General features: G+C 44.9%; 1 protein-coding gene across 2 annotated transcripts; it reads right to left on the minus strand.

Moving 5' to 3' along the window:
- Nucleotides 1–14,232: 14,232 nt before the first annotated feature.
- Nucleotides 14,233–25,808, minus strand: TOB2 (transducer of ERBB2, 2). Of its 2 annotated transcripts, none has more exons than XM_081210887.1 (2): nucleotides 25,510–25,808; nucleotides 14,233–18,673 (listed from the first exon to the last, which is right to left on the minus strand). In XM_081210887.1, the coding sequence occupies exon 2, from the start codon at nucleotides 18,585–18,587 to the stop codon at nucleotides 17,562–17,564; it is 1,026 nt and encodes a 341-aa protein (XP_081067013.1). In that variant the 5' UTR covers nucleotides 18,588–18,673; nucleotides 25,510–25,808; the 3' UTR covers nucleotides 14,233–17,561. The 2 variants fall into 2 exon arrangements, with proteins under 2 accessions (XP_081067013.1, XP_081067014.1); XM_081210888.1 differs by lacking the exon at nucleotides 25,510–25,808 and adding an exon at nucleotides 24,330–24,469.
- Nucleotides 25,809–26,183: the final 375 nt, after the last annotated feature.

Raw genomic sequence — 26,183 nt, forward strand, 5'->3', positions numbered from 1 at the left:
AAAAGTCCCCTGCCCTCTTCTGCATCTGGTTGATCTGCAGACAGGAGCTAGAGCTATTTGCCTTGGTGCTGGTTGATTCAGCAACAGCCAGCCCAGGGAGTGGAGTGGATGAGCAGGGCTTTTGAGAGAAAGCTGGTCACATGTAGCCTCTTTAAGCAGGCATTCTCTTGCTCCTGACCATCTGTCTCTCCCTCTCTGTTCAGCTGATGGGGCGATTCCAGGGGTGTTAGATTCCCTATTCACTATGGTGCAGTTTCCACCGACATCCTGCTCTGGTCGCCCTGGGTGGGAATGGCAGTGGAGTGACCTTTCTAATATTACTACGAGAGAGAGGGACTGCCACTACTGCGGGGAATGGGGATTAAGGAGACACACCAAAGTCAGGAAAGGGGGATGGGTGGTGGCTGAAATGAGGAGGTGTACAACCTTCGGTGTTTGAGGAAACATCTTCCCCAGCAGAGATAAGTGCCAGCTCAGGTGACCATACTTGCTGCTAGGATGATGAGGCACCTCCAGAGTCTGACCTGGACGTCAGAATCTCCAGGTTAACCTCAGCTTTTTAGTGTTGCTGGTTGTCTAACAAAGTTACAGTGAAGGAATTCTTGTACTCCTTTCAACAAAACTTTGCAATATCTTATTCCTCTGCTTGGCACTATGAGAAGAGCTGGAGGAGAAGGGGGGCGGCGGCAAGAGATGAGCTATAAAAATAGCTTTGTCCGATGGCTGCGGCTGTTCCACTCACTGCCTGTAATCCACCCTGTGGCATCCTGGCTCCCATGTGCACTGTGTGTTACATAATGGGAGACACTCGGGCATCACTTCAGCCTCAGAAAAGGGAAAGGGAAAGAGTGATGTGACATTTACACTGCTTGCGCTTCCCAATATGTTCCTCCAGCTGGGCTTTCCAAAGCATGTCAATGCTGAGCTGCTTTCAGAGGGGTTGATAGGCACCCAGAGAGCGTGAAAATAAAGCATTTCCATTTTGCACCAGAGGGCAGCAGCGGTTGACGTGGGTAGGGGCAGTAGAATGCCTTGCTCGAGAATGAATATAATTTGAGGGAGCAGGAAGAGAGTCAAAGAAAAAAAAAAAGCTCTAAGGTGTCCTGTTAGGAGTATTTGCTGTGGAAAGATTAAGCCATTGGCAAGTGTCCAGGGACTAGGTTGCTTTGAATGAACAAGCCATTTTATAGTCTATAAAATATAATACCAACTGTCACATGCTCAAAATAGGTTTCAGTGTTTGGAAAGGGAGGGCTTAGTTGGACTAATACATGGAGATTTGCTCGTGTTGGGAGGTTTGCTTGCACCCCCAAAGGAGTTAGAGCTGTGTACATACCATACATTTAAAGCACATGACTTCCCCCTGAGATACCAGAGAACTGTGGTTTGTTGAGGGTGCTGTGAATTATAGCTCTGTAAGGAGTATAGTTCCTAGGATTCCTGGAGTGAGTGTGTGTTTTAAATGTGTGGTGTAAAATTGGGCCTTTCCTGGGTTAAAACAACTGGCCAGTGACCTGCAGAGAGTCCTGTCTTACACACTCACTCAAACACGCACACACAAATACACACACTCTCACAGTCCAAGCCTTCTGTCTCCTCACATTTTGCCATATGGTTTTCAGCTGAGTGGAGTACCAAAAAAGAAAAAGAAAAAATACTGCTTCTCAGCTTCACTTTTGGCTGCTATTGCTTCCCAATGTCAAGCAGCACAAACTTCTGTGAGGCTTCCTGCCAGGAATACTCAGCTACAGCAAAAGGGGTTCCCTCTTCTGTGTTTCTCTCCTGGAAGTTTTTATTGAGCCACTCATCCTAATTCATCCTTTGAAGAAGGATCTGGAACTGGTAAGTGCTGAGTAAAAAACAGGCCAATAAGGAAGTTCCAGAAGTCCATATGGGGTGGAGAGATGGGGTTGAGTCCAGAAACTGTCCAACCATGGATCATGGAATATTTGGTACCATACCAGAGTAGTATGGAAAGGGCAATTGGTGAGTACTCCAATATTCACAGTAGGGCAATTCCTTTATTAGGAACAACCCAAATGACCCTCTAAACACTGGCCTCTTCCCTTGCAGTTGCAACTAATGTTTTGTTGGCAAAAGGTAATCCAGTTTGGGTTGCACGTAAATGTCTACGGCCAGACTCTCTTGGGCCTGCAGTGATGAATCATTTTATTTTAAAATTTAATATGCATGTGTTTGAACAACATCTGTGGAATCAGACCTGCACGCATACTATACAAGGAGAAACAGCAGGGCTCTGTCGATGGCAATCAAAGGACCAAATGCTGAGTGTTTACTTTGTCCTGTCTGCCTTGTCACTCAACAGTGACTGTAGATTTTCTCCTTGTTCCATTGGAATAATATATATTGATTAGTCAACAGAAGTGAGTCCAGTGTGCATATAGTTCAAGTGTTTTTGTTCATTTCATTTAAATCCTCTGGTAGTGGTGGGTGGGAAGCGAAAACACAATTTGCAAGTAGGCCAGTCTTGGTTGCAGTCTTTTTATCCCAGAATTGATCATTTACATTAGTGGGGAGGTGAAGACAGCCTTTTCAGGACTGGGGCCACCTTTAGGCCACACATACCTCATGGGGCCCACTTCTTAATAGCTTAATATATATTTGTATGGGGGTTGTGTTGTTTTTGCAAGCCGTGTAGTTCAAGCTGTGACCCAGTAGTGGGTTCCAAACCTGCAGCAATTACCTAATGATGTTAGGTAATTGGGTTGGAGTTGCAGCCCTAGCTTCTGAAATAGGTAAGAGGAGCCTATGGCCTTCCAGTTGTTGTTGGACTGCATCCCTGTCCATTGGCCATGCTGGCTGTGGATGATGGGGAGCTGCAGAATCTGACAACATCTGGAGGGTCGTAGCTTTCCCACCTCTGCTCTAGAAGGCTTAAAGGATGAGGACTGGTGACTCTATAAGGATGTTTCAGCCCTTCTAAAGTAAATATTATTTAGTGACGTAGTTAAATTACCCTGGTGTAGTGCTTTACAGGAACCTTTGCTCCACTCTGTTCTCATTGGTTATGACAAGGAGAGGCTCACATGACTGGAGAAACTTTCCTGAGCAAGTTGGATTATGAGCAGCTACTTAAGTTTTCTTATGTTCAAATATTGCTTTACAGAAACAGCTGCCTCTGAGAGGACTTTGATGAGGCCCCAGAGAAGGGAAGTGGGGGGTGATGTAGGATGGTTTGTCCCTCCTGAATATTGTTGCCTCATTGGATTTATAAATAACATTCTCAATACCTTGGTTGCTAATTGTTTGTTAAGTATTTCCAGAAAGAATGAAGCAATTTCCAAGAACTATCATCATTGGCAAGGGAGATAGTTTGCTATGGAAGCCTTTTCTCCTTCCACATGCCCGTTGTTCTCTACATTTCCAGTAATTTTTATTAATTGTCCAAGATCCTCTCTCTGTGCCTAAGAAGAAAAATAGGCATTTAGAATCTTAAGTAGTGCCATGGATATGATATGAGGTGCTCCTCATAGGTAGTTTCAAATGCTTGGGAACAGTGACCCCAATCAGCAACTGTGCATGGCAGAGAGGCTGCAGTTACTGAAATGTCTCCAGGAAAGAAGGGTAGTGAGATATGGCATTGGGGTGTCAAATGCAACAGTCAACCTGGCAATTCCCCATTAATTCAGTAGTGAGGTTGCCAGCCTCTTTTTCCAGCAAGGTTTTTCAGCCTTTATCAGATGCATTAAAGGCATAAATTCAACATTTCAGCCTTTTCCTAGTATGGAGATACAGTATTAGGAAATCTCCTTCTCCTTTTTCCTCCAGGTTAATGTTTTATTAATTCAATAAATATGTTAAGAGCCAGTGGCTTAAAAACTTCAGCACATAACAAAGATACCAACAAGTTTCAATATCTGTAGACCCACCTGTCCTCCAGTTATCTGTTCCCTTTCCATGCTCCAGTAACAACAGGATTGAAGTTATGCACAAGCCACCCTATGCTGTGCTATTCAAGAGAAACCAACATGAGAATAAAAGCAAGCTAAAATAGAGGGGTTGGAAGTAAAAAGAAGCTCTATTTTCGTTAGCTACTCCTCAAATGTTTAAGGAAAGACTAACATGTACAGTGGTACCTCGGGTTAAGTACTTAATTCGTTCCAGAGGTCCGTTCTTAACCTGAAACTGTTCTTAATCTGAGGTACCACTTTAGCTAATGGGGCCTCCCACTGCTGCCGTGCCGCCGGAACACGATTTCTGTTCTCATCCTGAAGCAAAGTTCTTAACCCGAGGTACTATTTCTGGGTTAGCAGAGTCTGTAACCTGAAGCGTCTGTAAGCTGAAGTGTATGTAACTCGAGGTACCACTGTATTACTAAAGCTTAGCAGACTGCTGTTTTTGATAGGTCTCCCATTCTTTTACTGCTTGGCTCTCTCTGCCTCTGGGGTGGGGGGAGATCAGCAGGAAAGCTGAGCAGCTCTGCCACCACAGAAGCATCCCTTGCCTGGATTGCTTCTCCAGCAGTGGTGAGAGTAATGGGGCAGGTGGAGCACCAGTTGGGGCACCGCCTCTTGTGTTTCCGCTGCTGGAGGCGGCTCCTTCACCTTGCCTCATGGGTGGGCTGGCTCTGTGGTTTCAAATGTGATTTAAAGGTGTAGTGTGAATGCAGCGTGTTTCATACATGTTTTACTTCCTAGGCGGCAGTCTGTGCTAGCTGTGGCTTTGTTGTGGTCCTTGGATGACCCAGTAAGATGGGTCTATCCAGATTTCCAAGAAGGCTGAGCTGCCTCTCTGGACAGGGATCAAGTAAGGGTAGAAACACAAAACAGACGACATGCAGGGAATGAGTTCTTTCAAGTATGTGCTGCGCACAATCCTGTTATGAGTTCTTCCAAACTACTTTTTCTTTTTTCTTTTGCATGATCTGTTACAGATAATCTCATGGTGGCTCTTTCAGACTGCATCTGGTGAACTGTTGCTGCTTAATACTCTAGATTTTTTTCTTCTTCCTTACCTGCCCCGCCTTGTTCACAAAACGTGCACCTCAGTTAGGATACTCCTGTAACATCAATAGTAGTTGTATAGAAGAGGACATTTTGGCAGGAGACAGCTTTCATCTTGGGTTGGGGGCAGGAGGAAAGGGTGAACTTGATGGCATTTATTCTCCTATAAAAGGAGCCCTGGCCAACTTTGGACCTGGTCACATTTGCATCATTAGTTACAAACCTTCCTATTGCCTTTCCCCATCCACAAACCCACCCACCTAAATAGCAACAATCTCGAAGTGCCTTTGAGTGACTGCTCCTCTTACTGTGCAATCTTAGGCGTGCTTACCTTAGAACCAAAGGCCCTCTTGGAGCCAGAAAGATGGGCATTGAATTGCAACCTTAATGTAAAACAAGTGTATTTCTTATTCCCTTGATGAATTGTATGTCCTTTGGCATCCTGGCTAGCTAATGTTTCAAACTGGAAAAGAGAAAACAGCATCTCTTCTATGTGGCAAAAGTAGTTTCGCTTGGGAATCCACGGGCTGTTTTTAATTTGAACACATTGTCTTGCTTCTATTACATGAAACACTTCTGCTGAGGAATTGCCTTTATCCAGTATGTGTGACCCTCTTAAAAAGCTTTTGAATGGTCTTTGGGGGGGGGCAGGAGAGCAGGTGGGGGAAGAGGCAGAAGAAGTAAATCTGCTGCTAAATCTTCACCTCTGTAAGCTAACATGACCTTTCAGTTGGCGAAGTGTGCAGAATAGAGGCCACAGGACTCAGCCAATATTTGGGCAAAATGACACCAGTCGAATCTGATCCATTGGGCAGGTATGTATTCTAGAGATTCAAACCGTGGCCACGAAATATCTCTCTGTTGAGAAGACGACAGGTGAAGGGTTAACTTGCAGCAGCAGCCACACGCAGCAAAGGGCTCTCCTCTCTCCGCCTGCCAGCTCCTGGAGACTAGCAGAGAGTTAAGGAGCTGGGAGTCTGACGTCAAGAGGGCCAGAATAGAAGACTCTATTTATAGGGTTGTTCCAAAGGGAATGGGAGACGCACAGACAGAGAGATTGTTCACTGGCTTGTGCTTGCAGGGTTGTTTTCTCTGTTCTTAACAGTGCAGGCAGCTGCCCCACTAGCTGGCACAGCTGCCTTGTTGGGAGGGAAATGGGCCCTCTCCACTGGCCACATTTGGTCTGTATGTCCTCCCCATTCCTTTCCTACACAACCTCATAGAACGGTTACACATCCTCCTAATATAATTCATTTAGTGTCCAAATGCAGTACTGGTACTTTCAGTATATGATAAATCTCTTTCAGTGAATAATTCCTAGCATTTTATCCTGTGACCTACAAGTCTTTAACCCTTTCCCCAAATGCATGGGGACTGGCAGTGGTGAAAGAAAGGTACTCTGTTTGGAATCCGAGTTGTTCCTTACATGTTCTGAGGCTGTGATCTGGTACTGAAAACAGATACTTGCAGGTAAATCCATCCCGGTCTTGATTCATGTCAATATTTGCTCATATTCCCAGGAAAGAATTGCAAATTCTTTTGGGAACTTAAATTACCTGATTCAATGTTGTTGCCATGTTATCTGTTTCCTTGTCTCCATGGGAAAGGATTGCTAAAAAAGGAAAGAAAAAATAGGGGCAGAGGAGCCCTCAGGCATAACATCTGTGCAACCAGTCCTCTCTCCAGGTTATAAGATTTATGCAAAAGCAAAACACAGAGTCCTGTGCCCTGTGATACCACTGTTGCCATTTACTTCCAAGCTTTCAGTCCTATCGTGGAGGATGGCACAACTGCAAAATGCCCTAACTTGAACACAATGCTCCTTTGATATTTTCCCCCACAAAGTTCCAATCCTAAAGATGTATTTACTTCTCTAATCTAGGAATAATCACTGTGCTAATTTCAGTCTCTCCTCTGCAGCATTTTGAGTATGCATAATCATTGCGGAGTTCTGTTGTTGCATTCCCTTTTGTGCTTTTTGGCAATGGAACAAAGAAGTCTTTCTTCTCTCCTAGTTATCTGACGTATGAAGCAGAAATGTGTGTTGTGATCTTCGTTTCCACCTAGAGATTGTAGTATCTTTTAACTGGAACATAGCATGTCTAGCCTTTACACACACACACACACACACACACACACACACACACACACACGAGTTTATAATCTCTGCAGCAATCTGTAATACCAGCATCTGGGGCTGGATTTGGGGCACATGCAGCAGCATTTGTGATGTCAGTCTAATTTCTGAATGAGCGTAAAATGGTCGCAAAACCATGAATCCTATAGGCGCCCTTGTCAATCAGTCATGGTTGATGGCAGCTCCCTTTACTTCCTGCAGTACAGTCATTACACATTACAAAACTCAAGCTGACACCAAAACCAGCATCCCCCTAGTTTTCAGCTTAGCCAGGGTCCAATGTCATCACAATGTGTGAATACCCACTTCATTGTGTAGATCACATCATTGGATGGTGGGGACAGGAAATGCACACTGTAATGAAGCCCATCCATGTTGGCCAATGGGCAAGGGTGATGGGTGTTGCAGTCCAACTTTTGAAGGAACACAGGTTCCACACCTCTTCCTCAAGGACTAACAAATTTATAAAGACATTATGCCAAACAATTATTTGTTAGCTTTCCTGCAAATCCTCCTAAAAGAATGAGGAGTACACAATAGACCGGAGACAAAGCTCAGAGGTAATCAGAAAAATATGTAAGAGATCCATTCTTCTAGTTGCTCCCTAAAATTCACAAGGAAAGCTTCTCTTTGCTAAGTAGACCTGTTGTGTCAAAATCAGGATCTATTTGGGGGCTATTTTGTAGCCTTTCTTGATTCCTTTCTACAAGATTTTATGCAGTAGAGCCCATCATTTATTTAAGATACAAAACATTTTATCAAGGCAGTGGATTGTATGCCTCCACTTACATACTGATCTAAACACTGCTGCTGCATGCATTTGGCATTGTGATGTGATGGCACCAGCAAGCTGAGACGGATTCCTGTGGGTTGTGCATCCTCTGCCTCCTGCATAAGAGAGGTAGAAATGTGACTTTCCTTGGAACTCTGAAGACACATATTGTAGATGGCAGTCAGAGGCCACATGCACACCACATATTTGTAGTGATATTATGCCACTTTAAACAGTCATGGCTTCCCGCAAACAAATAATCCTGGGAAGTGCAGTTTGTTAAGGGTGCAAAGAGTCATCAGAAGAGCCACATTACCCCCACAGAGCTACCATTCCCTGAGAAGGGAAGGACTGATTGTGCTGTAGGGAATTGTGATGCTGAAAGACTACATGGCAGCAGTCTACACGCATCGTTCCAATCATTAACCAAAAGAATTGGAACAACCCAGCAGCTTCTATCCCATTTGTGGTTGCGTTTGCTGAGCACAAGTTAAACGTAATAGTATTGCTTGCTGGGATATAAAGCACTTCTCCTACTCATGATTTATGGATTGAAGTTTTAAATATTAACACAACATAAATAGGCCAAATAGCTTTTATCTTCACTGACTCAAAGGCTCTTCTTTAAATGAACATAAAATCCTTCCTTTTGTAGATAAAGATGCATCTGTATTGTTCGTGAATCAAGTTTCATTTACTTTGAAAAACTTAAATCACGCTTGCCATGCTGGGAGGACAGTAACAAGCAATGATACTTTTTCTGGAGTCAGATACAGAAACCTGAAGGTTGAATTGAACTTTGCTTATTATCTCTTGTTTTGTCTCTCCGGCCGCACACTTCCCATTCTGTCATTTGTTGATCTCGGGGGGGGGGGGCGCAAAGTTTGGCCTTTTAAAATTAACGGTTATATCCCACCATTCCTCCAAGGAGCTCAAGGCAGAATACATGATTTCTCTTACCTGTCACCCCCACAGTCGATGTTAGCCTTGCAACCACTCTGTGCTGTAGGTCAGGCTGAGAGACCACCAGCCCTAGTGTTTCACGACCAAGTAAGGATTTGAACCTAGTTCAGCATCAGTGGACTGTCCTAGTCCTAGTCCAGCATCATAACCATTACGCCACAAGAAAAACCTGCTGGGCCAGAGCAGTGTCCCACCTAGTTCTGTATTGTGTTCTCAGTGTGGTCAACCTATGGGCAGCCTGCAAGCGGGTTTTGAGTGCAGCTCCTGCAGTTTCCAGCAACTGGGTATTCAGAAACATACCGCCTCTGGCAGTGGAAGTAGAGCATAGACATCAGGGTTAGTGGCCACTGGTGGCCAGCTTTATTCTCCATAAGTGTGCCTAGCCCTCTTCAAAAGCCATCCACGTTGGTGGCCATCAACTGCCTCTTGTGGGAGCAAACACACTGGCTCTTGCTAAAAACAGGGGGCTTTATGGAAGCAGGCCTTAATGAGAACATTACTCTTTGGACATGAGTACCCCATCCTCACGTAGGGACGCGGGTGGCGCTGTGGGTAAAACCTCAGTGCCTAGGACTTGCCAATCGCATGGTCGGCGATTCAAATCCCTGCAGCGAGGTGAGCTCCCGTCTTTCGGTCCCAGCTCCTGCCCACCTAGCAGTTTGAAAGCACCCCTAAGTGCAAGTAGATAAATAGGTACCGCTTTATAGCGGGAAGGTAAATGGCATTTCCGTGTGCTGCGCTGGCGCTGGCTCGCCAGAGCAGCTTCGTCATGCTGGCCACGTGACCCGGAAGTGTCTCCGGACAGCGCTGGCCCCCGGCCTCTTAAGTGAGATGGGCACACAACCCTAGAGTCGGACACGACTGGCCCGTACCGGCAGGGGTACCTTTACCTTTACTTTACCCCATCCTCACAGGACGTGGGTAGTGCTGTGGGTTAAACCATAGAGCCTAGGGCTTGCCGATCAGAAGGTTGGCGGTTCGAATCCCCACGATGGGGTGAGCTCCCATTGCTTGGTCCGTGCTCCTGCCAACCTAGCAGTTCGAAAGCATGTCAAAGTGCAAGTAGATAAATAGGTACCACTCTGGCGGGAAGGTAAACAGCATTTCCATGCACTGCTCTGGTTTGCCAGAAGTGGCTTAGTCATGCTGGCCACGTGACCTGGAAGCTGTACACTGGCTCCCTCGGTCAATAAAGCGAGATGAGCACCGCAACCCCAGAGTCATCCGCAACTGGACCTAATGGTCAGGGGTCCCTTTACCTTTACCTTTACCCCATCCTCACAATGCTGGGATAAAGAAAAATAGAACCTTGCTGCAACTGTGTTACATCAGTGACATAATTTCACATGGTTCCTAAAGCTAAAGTAGAGCAAGCCATCTCAGCAAAGGAACACATTGGCCTGCTTTTCAAATATGCTGATCCTTTCAAAGGCAATGAGCCCTGCAGGTGACTCTGTGCACTTGCAAATAATAATCAGCAATTTTTTAAACGTGCAATTGCCCCTGAACCTACAGCTGAGTGTTTTCCCCTTATTTACAGCCCAGGTTTTGTTCTCACTGGGAATGACTGCAATATTAATTAATGCTAGCCATTCATTACGGAAGTCAATGAAGTTAAAGGAGAGAGAGAAACTAGACGAAATTGTTTCTGATAAGCACAAAAGGTTGTCTAAGGTGACCACACTGTGAGGTCAGCACAGTAGAGGTGGGGAGGAGCAGGAGGCCTGGAAGCGTAACCCCTCCAGCGAATTAGTGGAGGGGTCAGGGTGAACGAGACTCATTCAGCTTAAGTTGGAGGGCAGCCAGAAAAGCAGAGGTAAGAGCACAGACAGGCACTTAAGGCTTTAAGGCTGGCTATCCTTGGCCCAGGCCTTTCTTACTTGCCTGTGTTTTTGTTGGCAGACTTAACATCCCCCCACGCAAACCTGCATTGTAGGGTATAGAATTATCACACTCCTGAGCAAGAAACATAATGTACAGTGGGGAAGAGGAAGGATGTTATGGAACTTATCTTGTTAACTGTTCATTTATACAAGAGTCATGAAATGTGTGCATTAGCCTGAACCATAACCCTTGAAGGTGGGGCCTGATTCAGAGGGACCATGTGTATTCTGCCACTTATCCAGCCTATGACATGCCATGGCATTCAGGAAAGACAAAACTAACCTAGAGGTGCCAGGAGACCAGCTCTGCCACAGAGAAAGGGAAAAGGAACATTAAATCAGCATCCCAGCATGTAGCCTGAATTGGTTGGGGGTCTTGCACATCTAGCAAGCCTGCTTTTCCCCCTCAGTTAATTGTTCTGCCTTTGCCCACTCCATACTTCCAACAAGTCCAGCCAGCAAAGTTGGCATTGGTACATTTTGAATTGGAGAAATGCAAAGGTTTACACTTTGTGGAAGCCACATCACCTTTCTAGTGCCTGCCTGCTGTTTCAATGATGTAAAGGGAGGGATCAGTCCGATTCTGATCTGTGTCAGTTTCACATACGCAACTCTGTTCCACCCTGTTTTTGCATTAGAATGCAAATTATGAAACTGTACCAATTCATATTTAAGTATACATACTTGACTGTGTTTTCTACACAATAGGTGAATTTCTAAATGCATCTTCCCTAAAAAATATTTCATTTTCTTATATTTGGATTCCACCATGACGTACATGAAATTCTCAGAAAGCCATGTTGTCTATCAATGAAGCCTGTAGGAAAGCATTCTAAATGGCTGCTTTACAGTTGCAAAAACTCCACATTGTGGAAGCTCAAAATTAAAACCTGAGCCTCTTCCTTAACAGTGTAACTGACATTTTTACTCTGGTTTTTAATTAGTAGTAGCTAACTTGGAATTTGGTATGGATCTTGTTATGTTTTGTAAATTGAAAGTTTTAACATGACTGATACTGCTAATATGTACATAAACTCTGAACTGATAATGTAAAAGCCAGCAAACTTAAAAAGTAAAACCAGTAGATAACCTTATTACTATTTCTCTGGGTTTTTTACACCAGCCCCTGTACTGTTGGGGAACAGCTCAAAAATCTTAAGACATGTTACCACATCAAACTCTTCTAGCTACAATGGATTATTTAGCAAAATCTGGGTTTGCAGTGCTCTAGAATACAAGGCCCTCTGTGAAGCTGTGATTTTCCAGCTGCTACTGTGTGTGGGAAGCACGTATCTTCTATTTAAATCCAATAATCTAAATAATTGAGGCTTCAGCAGTCCTACGTTCCAATCCACTTTCTCCAGGCCTGTTGCTCTGTCTTCACATCTTAAGCATTGCAAGATCAGCCTTCTTTTCAGTTCTCCGACAGCCCTCCCTTGCCCTTCATGGATGACTCATGCTGTAAGTTGTTGTTCCCCTAAGAGGGAATGACAGCAAGCAGAAATACCAGTGCTGTTGACATTATAACCCATGTTCAGGTAGGATCCCTCCCTCTCAAATGACTCAATATTTCAAATTCTCTTAACATGGGAGTCCCCTGTGATGAATGTCTAACCACCACCCCACACCCTAGCTTGGGAGAAACTATCCAGGAGTTTCTGGAGACATGTTAGAACTTGGTGCTCTGGCTAGCCTACCAAAGCACTATTGTGACCAAACTTGGTATAGTTTGTTACTTAGAGGAAGGCGCTTAACTTGAAGGAAACACTTTTCCTTTTTTAGGTGCTCATAATGGTGGCACCTAATTGGGACGCGGGTGGCGCTGTGGGTAAAAGCCTCAGCGCCTAGGGCTTGCCGATCGAAAGGTCGGCGGTTCGAATCCCCGCGGCGGGGTGCGCTCCCGTTGCTCGGTCCCAGCGCCTGCCAACCTAGCAGTTCGAAAGCACCCCCGGGTGCAAGTAGATAAATAGGTACCGCTTACCAGCGGGAAGGTAAACGGCGTTCCGTGTGCTGCGCTGGCTCGCCAGATGCAGCTTTGTCACGCTGGCCACGTGACCCGGAAGTGTCTCCGGACAGCGCTGGCCCCCGGCCTATAGAGTGAGATGGGCGCACAAACCCCAGAGTCTGTCAAGACTGGCCCGTTCGGGCAGGGGTACCTTTACCTTTACCTAATGGTGGCTCCAGCCAACCTAGCAGTTCAAAAGCACGTCAAAGTGCAAGTAAATAGGTACCGATCCGGCGGAAAGGTAAACAACATTTCCGTGTGCTGCTCTGGTTCGCCAAAAGCGGCTTAGTCATGCTGGCCACATGACCCGGAAGCTGTACGCCGGCTCCCTCGGCCAATAAAGTGAGATGAGCGCCGCAACCCCAGAGTCGGCCACGACTAGACCTAATGGTCAGGGGTCCCTTTACCTTTTAATGGTGGCTTCTTAAGTGCTGCATGACAAATACTGTACATTCTTTACAAAATACTGGTTTTCTAACCGTTGCATGCAGCTACAATCAACGTTGAAACCATCATAATACACTTTGCACACATCAGGACAACAAATCCTGAAGCACTGGGCCAACTGAACACTTAAAACAGTCTGCCACAAGAAGTCCCTAGTGGTGATTGCTACTGCTACCAAAAAAACCTGTTTTGTTTAATCCAGGAATAAGGGCAGTGTGTTGCAGATCCTAGTTGATTTCTGGACATGTCTCACCTTACAGGCTAGCAGGGGTAGTAGTATTACAAAACTCCAGTGCAACATTATTTTCTGAGTTCTTGGTTGGCATAGCATTATGTAGTAAAATGCTTTCATTTTATTCATATAATTAGGGCACTTTTTGTAATTTTGTTACGGTTAACTTTGCATGCTCCGGCAATCACTAGCACTTGTCATGCTGTCATGTTTTAAACGCTATTTGGAAGCATAGCGAATATTTGCGCAAACCCCTCCAATTGCATTTACCAATAGCATTTGGAATAACCAATACACTTAAGGGTTTTCTTATATAAGGCAGAAATTTTAGAAAATGTTGGTATCCTTTAAGATAGGTGTTGCCTCATACACCCCTGACTTACTTCTAATACACAAATGTTAAGTCAAATCTCACTGAATTCAGTCAAATTTACTTCCACATAGAAACATTGTGGTAGAAACGTAGTCCAATTAAAGATGTAATAGCCAGGAAAAGATCATGGTGCTAAACAGCATTTTCTGCTTTATATACGGCATTCAGTGGCTTCCAACCATACTTTGGGAGATTTCATTGTTGCAACATTTCCAGTTGTCATCCAGGTGGCTTTCAGCAGGTATCAGTCACGTCCGGTCTGTGCTGTTTCTGCAGCGAGCTCCTCGCTCACCCTGGGGATGTCTCAAAAGAGCTGAGCCTGTCTTCAGGACATTTACTTTCTGGCTTTACACTACTACACCCATCTGGAGAAATGTCCCTCCCAATCCCCCCAAAATCTATTTCCCACCCTTACAAACCCTTAGCGCCCTTGCACAAACAACAGGGACAAGAGGCTATTATATATCATGCTTTTAATACAAACTTAAAAAAATCTGGAACAATAGAAACTGTACAGATTTGATCAACCTTTGTTTTTTTTTAACTAAATCTCTAGACACGCCAATGTCCTGTTCCAAAATATTGCACAACATTCTGAATACAAAACTCTGATTGTATTCCTCCTTCGCTAGAGAAAAAAGAAAGAAAAATAATGAAAACCCCCTCTGGATCCCTACTCAATGGCCCCCTGCATGTAAGAACCAAAAAACCAAACAAGAACAGCATGGACCTCTGCATTAAAAAACATACATAATTCTGTCCTCTTTGTGTCCATCCATACTCCAAGATCACACGTTGCTGATTCGCTCTTGAAAAAGGGTCAGGAAGGAGGGAAGCGAGGGGAGAAAAGGAGCTTTCACTGCTGCTTTTTTAAAATTTTCCTGAAAAAATATTTTTTTCTCTCTCCTCTAAGAAAAAATCTTGAAAAGAAAAAAGTTCAATTTTTTTTTTACGTTAGAAATATACATATATTATATATACCTCTTACATTTTACAAATGTAGCAAATTATTCAATATAAACGGACAACAAAAAAATTAACACAAACCCATAAAAATAAAAGTTAAAAAAAATCTCTTTTTCTTCCTAAGAAACCAGGTAAATTAGTGCAGGTTTTAAAAATAAAATTGAAGCTGAACGTCTAACTCTTGAGACAACAAGACCAAAAAGAGGCCGTGAGTTTCATTGTCGCCAGCACTGGAAATGCTTCTGAAGCACGGTATGTGTTCCTTTAGGAAATACAGAGGTTGGTCCTTCCCCTTTTTCTCCTTATGAACGCAGACTTCTTTTCAAAAAGCAGTTAACAGGATAAAGCAGTGTGAAACATCACATGTTGCAGGTGCTAGTGAGGTTCTCTCCCTCCCTTCAATATACTTAAGCCTGAGAAGGGTACATAACCCCACCCAAGGCAGTGGCTCAGGGCAGCTTTCTGCTGCATGTGGAAGTTCTCGGCGGAGATTATGCTGGGCAGATAGGGAGCCAGCAGCTCTCCTAGGGAGGAAGTCCAGTGTAAAAGCATGGCAGTCTACAGTACATGTTGAGGGGAAAGAAGTGGGTGGCAGTGGTAATGTTGGGAGTGGGGGTGGGGGGAAGACAAACAAACGTGTTTACTGAAGAGGTCTAACGTGTCTTGTTCAGGTTTAGGACTTCTAGCTTCATGAAACTTCACCCATCACATTACTGCCCAATAGTATCTTCCCTCCTCAACCCCTTAGTGGCTCACAGAAAACAGGCAGAATGCAAATAAGTTTTTTTCTTTTTTAGTGTCCTTTTCCTCAGCCCAGCAAAGAGGCAGGGGTAAGAAGGAGTACAAAGAAACAAAAAGGGGCTCAACTTGGGGATACCTAGAGAAGATCTCATGCATAAGCCACATCACTGTGGCCTGGGCAGGAGACATTTCCCATCAATTTCACCGAATGATCTCTAGTGCATCAGAGTTAGGCATCCTTCACAGGAGGACAGATGCTTGTAGCAGTTAAGGCTCATATACAGTCCTACAGGGAATCCTCAGTTTAGCTTAAGTGGAAACACAAGTCTCCAGGTCAAGTCACTGGAGAGCTCTAGAATTGTAGCTTATTTATTCAATATGACTTTGCCAGAGAAGGTGCAAAAGCAACACTTTATACACGCTCCAAACCATGCTGTTTGGGGGTGGGGAGCAGATAGTGATGGTAGAGAGAATATGCCTAGAGTATGTAATCCACAGCCACATCTATGTTATCTCCCCTGAAGCGCTCTCTCACTCCTTATCGCCATAGAGAAGTAAACTTTTGGACTCCGTAATTATCTCACAAGGCATAGATGGGGAAAGGTTTGCCAATCATCTGCCAAAAGAAAAGAAAAACTCACTCTTGAAGGCCACTACTGTCCCTGTCTTCCAGGCTGTCCTCTCATGACAGAAAAGGGAGATGCAGGGAATACCATTAGGATTCCTAGTTCAATAGCAACAATAAGGAAGGAGAGACTCTACATTCTTATCAGAGAACACTTTCTTCTCACCACATGTTGAGCAACATTCTACAGCAAGCCCACTTCATTCCTCATGCAGAGTCTCAAAATGGAACAAGTCCAGACTGGACCTGATATGTGGGGCGCTCTTCCGTACAGGAATGCCTGCTTCCTTTCAAATGAAAAATCATAAGGTTTTTGGTCAGAAGTCTTAAGAGACATGAGATTCAAAGTGCAAACCCTCATGCTATTCATCCAGAAAGCAGTCTGCACTGTAACTCCCTCTTCCCTGCCAAAAAGTAGTGCTATCATAGTCAAGAGCAGGAAACCATTCTTTCCATGAGAATTAGTAACCAAATGCTCGGCTGTCAACAGAAGAGCTCAAAACCCCATAAACCAAGGCAATTGGTCCAGAGGAACATCAATGGGGGCTGCTCAGGCACAAAAAAACCCTGGAAGGCCAGCTCTCACTCCTACCCTTGAAAGAGAGTGCAATATACATGGATCAATTTTTCTCACAAGTCAGAAGTGTTTGCATCTAGAGTCCTATTTATACATCATAGCATTAGCAGCTGACACGGGATCTAAGCTTCCCAAAAAGAGTATATCTAACTCCAGACTCTTAAGGGGGCTAAGGGGAGAGGAGGTGCTTACAATGGAAAACTGTGGGGGGGGGGGAGAACCTGTCCCAGATGCTACAATGCTGCCCCTTCCAGCATTCCCCTGAAGCTAGAGGGGCTAAGGCCTTGCCATCACCAGTTAGCGCAGGAAGAAACAGAAGCTGAGAACTTTGTTCTACTCCCATTTTGCAATAGGAATACAAAAACTGAGTTATGAGAAATGAATACATTTGCTCCACTGTCTGGGCCTCTCATCACACATTGAGAAGCCCAGGCCTACCCTAGGAAGTGCTTGAGACTTCACACATCCAGAAGCCGTCTAAATCATCCCCCATCACTCCAAAACAGGGAGGGGGGGAATCAAGGTATCTGGCTGCGAGGGACATGGCAGTACCCTGAAAAATGCCATCCTTGCAGTAAGAATATTTGAGAACCAGTTCCAAGAAGCAGCATGGGACATAATATAAAGTGGCTCTGGCTCCCACCACTGCTGGGCTGGAACAATAACCTTCCTCATTAAGTGTACAACAACGGATAGGAAAGAGCACAGGAAACAAGTTTAAAAAAATAATCAGTGCTTCAGCAGCGCTTCCTGGCATGACACAACGAATCAGGATTTGTCTCTTTCCAAGAAGCTATATTTATAAGATTTCAAATATTTCTAATTATTTTTTCTCTTTTTTTGGAAGTTATTTTCCCCAGAATACTCTCAAGGTGGTCAGTTGGCCAAAACCACTGGCTGGAACGACTGGCTGGGATACTGCATGGCATTCAGATTGTAGCTGAGTCCTTCCACGAAGGGTGTCTTCTCCAGAAAGAGGCTGTTGGTGCTGCCCCCAAAGACCTGAGCCATGTCAAAATTGCCGCCGCCGCCACTGGCACTGAATTGGGATGCAGGAGGCATGCCGCCGGCCTGGTTTTCGGTGGCTACACCATCAAAGAAGAGGCTGCTAGCTCCTGGCGATCCACCATTGTAAACAAACTCCTTGGCATTGGGGGAGAGCTGAGATTGAGGGGCCGAACTGCCCCCGATGAAGTTCAGAGAATGCATAGACAGGGAGAGACCTTTGTGCTTCAGCAGGCCATTGGTGGGCGACCTGGCCAGGCGCTGCTGCTGCTGTGGTGGAACCCCTGTGCCACTGGTGGCTGCTCCAGCTCCTCCGCCTTTCTTCATCTTGGTTGAGCCAAACTTAGTGGCAGCAAAAGTGGCAGTGGTGAAGGTAATGGGCTGGGCAGAGCGAGGGATGAACGTGGGGCTGGGTGACTGGCCAAACGATGGGGATGGAGAATTGGACAAGGAGTTGTCCTGGCTGCCAATGGGGACGAACACCTGAGCGTCAGGATTGAAGCTGCTCTTGATCTCCTTGTCCAACTCGGCTGCACTGCAGCCCTCGCTGTCATCTAGATATAGGACCTTGACAGACCCTTTCTCACCAATCTGGTAGGAGACCTCAAATGGGTCAATCCAGACACTCAGTTCTTCAGGAACATTGGCCCGCACATCCTCTACAGCCAGCCCACTCCGCTTGGCTGCCATCTCGACTACGGGGTCCACCGTCTCCCCAATGTGAACACAGCGGTAGCCAGAACCCTTCAGGGGCTTCTCTGGGTACCAATGGCCTTCATATTTTTTCTTCAGCAGCCGCTCTAGCTCTTCACCAAACAAGTCGGCCCGCCTCCGTGGAAGCTTGTTGTACAGATATGAGATGATGAAGTTCAGAGCAACTTTGATCTCCAGATGCATACTCCCTTCACAGCAAGCAAGGTAGGGCAGTATATTAAAAATAGACAGCGGACACAAACATAGACGGATTTTGGCTCCAAACAATTCTGAAAAAGACAAAGAGAAATGAAATGTAAGGTGGAAATATTGTATCTTTAATACTGTTGCAGCACAATAGTTATACTTTTAGTTGCAGAAACCGATTCCTGAGAATTCAACATCTTAACTGGCAATAATAAATAAAAGACTGTGCAAAGTGCATTTGCACCTTGACGATTGTAAAGAAGAATATCCCTTTATGCGTTTAACACATACACATTTCTCTGGTTCTTTGTATGCTGTCAAACATTATTATTTATTAGTTTATCTCTAGACCACTCACCAGCCAAAAATTGCAAGGTGATATACAACATAAACAGCTGTAAAACTACACAATAAAAAATATGATAGATCCTTTAAAAAATCACATTAAGTTAAATGTTATAAAGTAAATCAAACCACCAAAATATACACCCTTGGAGTGCCTGAACTTCCTTCAAGAGCCTCAATAAATAAATATGTATTTTTTAAAGTGCCTAAAATTGCTAAGGAGACCAACTGCACCTCCAATGGGAAGGATTTTCATAACTGGGGTGCCACTAAAGAGAGGTGTTGCTATCTGGACAATGCCATTGACAGCACCACTAGCAGAGCTTTCATGTAGTTGCTACTGTCTTAATGAGTCAAAGTTTCATTTTAAGACACTGGTGCAAAGCAGATCAATACATTTCAAAAGACAGAAACTAGTTTAGTGGTGATTCATCCCATTGTGGTAACACCAGCGATCCTTGACACTGTAATATTAAATATATAACAAAAAGCTGAAAAGGTGTTTCTTCTGAAAATAGCTTCAGAAGGTCAACTCAGATAAACAGAAGATAATCCTGGATGGAACTAGCAGTAGCTTCTGATCCCAAGTGATATAAAAACAAGGCATACGTTCATCAGGAAGACTCAGGAAGGTTAGTACTATGTGGCCTGGAAGAGAACTTTAGGTCAGGCTTTCCCAACGTGCTGACCTCTAATGTTTTGGTGTACAACTCCCATCATCACTGACCACTGGCCAGTGATGAAGCCCAAAACACCTGAAGGACAATAGATTATGGAAGACTGACTTAGGTTCGCAAACACCAACTTTTCTTCTTTATCCCCCAGGTTTTTTTTACTAACATTCTAGGAGACCTCCAATCATCACTCATTCTATTAAATACAACTCTAAATGCCCCAGAAAAAAATTAACAGAAAATGAAGGATATTTAAAAAGAAAGCTGTATGTATTATCTTGGCAGCTTAGCAGGATAGAGACTAGCTTTTTGCTTCCTTAGGATCACCTATAACAAGTGCCTACTAAAAAGCAAGGGCAAAGGATACACTCCAAACTTCTGGCATATATGTCAAACTGCTTCTTCTGGTGTGGTGTTTGGAGCTAAGAAGAAATCCTAGCTTATCCTGAAGAAGGAACAAAGAGAGCTCTAACTACAGCATTAGGAACAACCAAGGAAGCTACTGGATAAGTTTCCATCTTACGTGCCATTTCTGAACATTTGTGTCAGCTTATCTGCCTACAATGTTTGAAACTGCCCTGGTGTATGAACAGCTGGGATTAGACAAAATTGTGTGAAAGAAGGAATTAGCACACAATGACTGTACAAACTATACACAGGTAATATACTGAATTTTCTACCAGAAGATGTAGTGATTATAGGTGGTGATTCCTTAAAACCAGGGTTGCATTCGCAAAAAAGAATGTCTGGTTGCCATTTTGGGGCCAAACAGCTTGAGAGTTGTATTTTTCAAAATGATTTTTTGGTTCCTGAAATTCATTTTGATTGTGCAAATAAAATATAATGGATAGAATTCTACAGGATGTGTTGCAAGTGTGTGAAAACATTCAAGACCCAAGGATTCCCAGGCATGCATCTCCAGATGAAGATGGCAGGCACCATCCTGGCGCCCAGGCATCTTCACCTGGCTGCAAGTGGCTGATAGCCAGCTGCAAAATGCACCTGGCAAATTTCAAACACTGGCCACCACCAGTATTTAAGAGAGTAGACAGATTCATGGAAAGCAGCCCCATCAATGGCTACCAGTCATGATGGCTGTATGCTGTTCTCCAGGATCAGAAGCAACATGCTTCTGAAAGTTGCTGGGGAACAAGAGCAGACTATTGGGCTTATGCTGTATTTGTTCCCATAAGCATCTGGTTGGCCACTGTAGGAAACAAACTGGATTTGATGGGTCTTTGGTTTGAACCAGCAGGACTTTGTGTTATTGTGTTTCACTAAAGCGTTAAAAAACTAAACTCTGCATTAAGTATGTCCACAGAAACCTGCCGATTCTATGCCTGCTGTATTATCAAGTTGCAGCAAATAACAGAAGAGCTCTCTAAAAAAATTCCTCTGAATGCAGTCTTATATAGTTGACCATGGCCTGACCGCTAACAGCACAGCCCAAGACCTTGGAGCTTGTTTTTCAGGAGTTACTAAACCGTGAGAAGTTTTATCACAGCTATTTGAATGTGCTTCTTAAAATGGAAATTGCCACAGGAGAAATTTGAGTAAGGCAAATTTCTGAAAGGTCAACTAGAAGCAGAACATTTTCAAGCTAGGCAGTCAAACAAACTCTTTAAGATGGAGCCTTCCAATGGATTTCTGGCTAAAGAACTATTGTTAAAGCAATGATCCTCAAATTTCTCCCCCTACAGAGCCCCTGCGGGTCTTGGCAAACCCCTAAATTCTGTTTATGCCTCTTGCAGCAATTATAATTATTTTAAATTTTATTATTACATTTGCATACTGCCATTTATCCAAAGATCACAGGGCAGTTCACAACGGAATGCACTGTGCTAAAATACTGTATGATTTTTAACTGTATTTTTATTGCTTCTTCTTTTCTTATATTGTTATTTTGTTGTACTACAATTTGAATTTCATAGGATTCTATAGAATTCCTTCACCAGCATGCTGTGGAACACCTGAATGATATTCAGTTTGGGAACCCCTACCATAAATCACACAATCAGCTTGGAACAGAAGCTCATGTGCAAGTTCAACCCACACCACCCTCAGTAAACAAATAGGCTTACTTCTGCATTTATTCCACATATAGCAAAGTTTCAGTCTGCTGTACTGAAAGCTTAGCAAACTTGAGAGGGCAATACATGACTGGCATTAAGAGACCTTATATTTCTATAAGGATGCCACATTTTGGAAACTAGCTACTATAATTCAGATCTGATTGTATTTCTTTCTTTCTAAAGGGACACAAGTATGTTTTCAGGAAATAAACTGTTTTTGCTTATGTACATGCTGGATGCCTTGGTCAGAATATTAAGTTACAGCTCACTTCAGAGTAATTATGTACAGGAGTAAATACCACCAAGTTGAAAGGGACATACTTGCAGTTAAGTGTACAAAGGATTGCAACCTTCAGACCTAAATACCACTGTCCTGATTGAGGGGTGCTCTTTCATAGTATAGCTTTAAGACAGGCATCTACAGCTGGAGAATGGAAAGACTGTCTCTGACAGGAGTTCCCTTGTCCATCTGGCTCTTTCTCTCTCAGGGAAATGAAAGGAATGTATTACTTTTCTTCAAGCAGAACTTTGATGGTTGTCAGTCTTCAAAGATAGTATGAAAAACTACAGATATCTAATCTATATCTTTGGATATACCATGCTACATTTATCACTACAATGATAAATTAAACGTTTGTGTTATAGCATCTATAAAAATAACAATAATCAAACACTAGCTGACCCCACATAATTTAGCACAACAGTCTAAATTATTTTAGAAAAAGGGTCCACCAAGGAATATAAATCTAGTTTACATGTCAACAAAATAAGCTTTATATCCATCAGGATTCAGTAATCCCTAGGCTGTTAATATGGCAACCTACACAGGGGACGACTGCAGGTGGCAAAGCATAACAGTCAATACGGAATCCCTTGTTTTCTCTGCAGAACTTCATCAATAAAGGTGCACGTTACCTCAGGACTATGGTTCTGAAAAGGTCAGAGGCAAGTAGCAATTTATTTTGCACGAGACAAATTACAAACACATGACACAATGTGGAATAATAAGCTACACGACATTTGCCTATGATTCGATGCAAGAACAATCTCTGGCATTAGGGCATAATGTCTCAGTAATACAGGCATTGTCAAGGTCCATCACTTGCACATGAGGAAATTCTACAGTGGTCCAGTCATATTGAGTAAATACTTTAAATAATGACCTTGTTAGCTAGGTAATTTTAGCAATTATTGGGGGGATTGCAAGCCACACCCAAGCAAAAGAGCAACCTTCGATTCAGTTGACCCCACCTCACCAATGCACCCAATTTCAGAGGATAATCTGAATTAAGTACAGATGCAATACAAATCGACGGTGCCTGGGGAGGGGCAAGCCCGAAGAAGACACGTTCTCGATCCACGATTGCACAACCCACTCCCTCTTCTCCTGCCAAAACCTCCTGCGTCTGTGGGCGTTATTTGCACAGGGCACCTCCCTCCCAGGCCTCCTCGCGAACGCAAAACTGGCATTACCGTCCCGCACGGGGACCTGCTCTCCGCCCGCCTCCTGCCCCACAACTTCAATAATCGCCTGTGCCAAGGTCCACGGATGAATGACCCAGCCAAGGAAGCCTCAACACCCATTAAGGCTGGCCCCCTCCCCTCCGCTCTGCCTCTACTGGAGTGTCCCGGGAGTTGTACTACGTAGCGAGCCCTGCTTCTCTCCTACACAAGATGCAGCGCCTGGGCGAGTGACCTACTTTGCCTTTTAACTACCCTTCTCAATATGCTTTGCGCCAAAGCTGGCCCAGACAGCGAGCGCCTGCTCAGTGGAGCACGGCACAAAATTTTCCAAGGCGCATGCGCTCTCTGTGCTCGATTGCTCAACGCTTCTCCCCCCCCCTCCACCCCCCGGCCTCAACATGCCATCTTGCATTGTTGGATTTCTATGTGGAATAACTAATTTCTCGGCCTCTTTCTCCCCCGCGCGGGGAGGCGGCTTGCGGGGCGGGAGATGGATTAAGCGGAGGAAATTTCAATCAGGGCTTATTGTTACGGTTGCAACTCACATCTGCTCCAGCTGGGTAGCTCAGAAGTAGACAACCCCCCCCCCCAAGAAAGACACACCAACACACACACAGGCAGAGCTGCTAGGCCTACGAAGCGGAGACTTGGCCAGGCGTCCTTGCAATACTCGAAAGTAAATCCCCCGCTAGTTCAAGTGCGCTTTGAAACTGACAGCCAAGGCACCAAGCCGGGAGATGCGGCCCGCACTGGGGGGCGAGGAGGAGGAAAGGCCGCTTCCCCTGTTCCCTCCCCAGCCAGCAGCCGGCCTCCGCCTCCCCTCCCCGAGGGATGCACGCACCAAAGAACCGCTTGCAGCCTCCTCTTCCTAAAGGAAGCCCCCCCCCAATATGGGCGGAGGCCGAGGAGAAGCGTAGGCCGAGTGAAGGTGATCTGGCCCTGACCTTTATCTCCAGGCTCTGGGCTCTCCCTTCAGGGCCGCCCAAGCTTCTGGGTCACAGGCGCCCCCGCCCCATAGCCGAGAGCCTCCCCTCCCGAAATCCCCCTTCTCAATAATGGGGGGCGCGGAGGTGACACCCCAAAATTAATTTCGAGGGCAGTGCAAAAATGTGGCTTTGGGCTCCAAGCCGCCCCAGGCCCGCACCTGCAGGGCCCTCCGAGGCAGATCCCTGGGCCTAATTTACCTCACAGGGTGGCTGTCACGATGAATGAGAGGAAGGAGACGGCCAAAGGCCCTTCCCACACCAAAAGCTGCTCCCAAAACCGAGTCCAGTGCTGCCGTTTTGTTTTCCTGAGCCTCCCCGCCTCCATCCCATTATTAAATCACTGCGGGAAGGAGAACAAGTTCATCATCCCACTTAAGCTGTGGGGCTGCGGGAGGCTGGATTTCTCTCCCCCCCCCCTTTACTCCACACTATAATATATCTGTATTTGCTTTGGTTTAGGTCTGCGTTTGTGACATAAGAAATCCTAAAGAGGCCCCCGGGGCTCTATTCCGAGGAGGGAGGGGGAAAGAAAGTTCGAGCACAAAACGGGCTGGAACCATCTTTTTTCCTGACAAAAGCCGAGCTTTTGAGTATTGATCCGGATTGAGCGAAACAGAAACCATCTTCTTTCTCGCTCGCTCGGGTCCCAAAGATCCCCCACGGCCACCCCTTTCGGTCCAGCCCTGTTGGTCTTGTTGTTGTTGTTGTTACCTCCACCACCGTTTACATTCTTAAAAAGGATCGAAATTTTCTCCCCTAATTCACCCGAACCCGGGAGGAAGGCAGAGAGGAGGGTTTTTTTGCACGATAGGTGGTCCAAGGACTCGATCATCGCGAATTACCTGAGGGATCTGGGGTGGCTGCTGTTGTTTGTTTTTAATCCACTCCGGTAAAATGAGTAGAAACAAAATGGTGAACCGGGGACATTTTTCAATCGTTCAACCCAAATGACTTTCAACCTCCCTTCACCACGAAATGAAAAACATTAATATCTTTTGGAGGGGGGGGGGAGGAGAGTGCCGTGTAAGAGACACAGCGCTATTAAGACTAAGGCAGGGATTCATTTTTTTCCTCCTTTCTGTTAAAGGGGCAGAGCAGATCTGCCTACGATGATTTGAGTAGAAGCCAGCCCTTCTCTCCTTGAGAGAACCAGAAGCGGAGTTGGAAGACTGGCGGCTTCTGAAAATCTTATTAGCACAATGCGATTAATTCGTTCCTTAAAGGAATATACGAGGCGCAAGCAAAACCCCAACGAGATAAGCCGGCGTGCGGAAGAAAAACATCGTTCAAGAAAATATTTAAATTGTGTGACTATGGAAATCGTTCCTCTTCCTTTGCCCTCATCACCCCTCAATTCTAGCAATAAGCCATCACTTACTTCTTTTTTTCAGCACCAGGTGAGATGGTTTGGTGGCTTCTTTTTCTTTCCAGGGTGTTTCTTGGGAGTTCCTCTCTCACAAAGTGCTGATATGGTGGTGGGCGTTCGATTTTTTTTATATAAAAAAATTAAATGGATGCTGTTTTAGATAACTTCTCCCCCTTCTACAGGCCCAAACAGAAGCGGGGTGGGGGGATGTTGACTGGGGCGCCCCCTACTTCCTTCCTTCCCTCCCTGCGCAGGGAACCTGAAGCCACCCTCTCCCTGGCCCAAAGTGAGCAAAGTAAATGAAAAGTTTCACCCTTAGCAACCCTGCGCATGGATATTCCCTTCCACACCCAGGGTGACGCGTCCTGCAAAGGACAAGGAAGGGGAGGGGAAGGAGGGCAGGCTGGAACTACTTTCCCAAACACTGGTTTTAAATTAACCCGTTCTGCGCCGGGCGCGTTATATTATTGTTTCAGATGCTTGGAAACGCCTCCCGTAAAGAAACTCCGTCATTTGCCACGGATATTTATTTATTTTTTTTGATACGTTTTAATGAATTTCCCCTCTTCATTCTGTGACAGGCAACAACTTGTATTCAACCCTTCAGAGAACCCTCCTGAGAACAAACCAAGGAAATGTTAAATAGATTGGACCCCCTTTACTTACTTCCGAGTAAACCTACATAG

Source organism: Podarcis bocagei (genome assembly GCF_964188305.1).
Source record: "Podarcis bocagei genome assembly, chromosome: 10".
In the NCBI taxonomy this organism is placed as follows: Eukaryota; Metazoa; Chordata; class Lepidosauria; order Squamata; family Lacertidae; genus Podarcis; species Podarcis bocagei.

What these genes read in the sequence shown, in the direction of transcription:
- TOB2 (XM_081210887.1), bottom strand. Translation starts at nt 18,587, where the DNA reads ATGCATCTGGAGATCAAAGTTGCTCTGAACTTCATCATCTCATATCTG.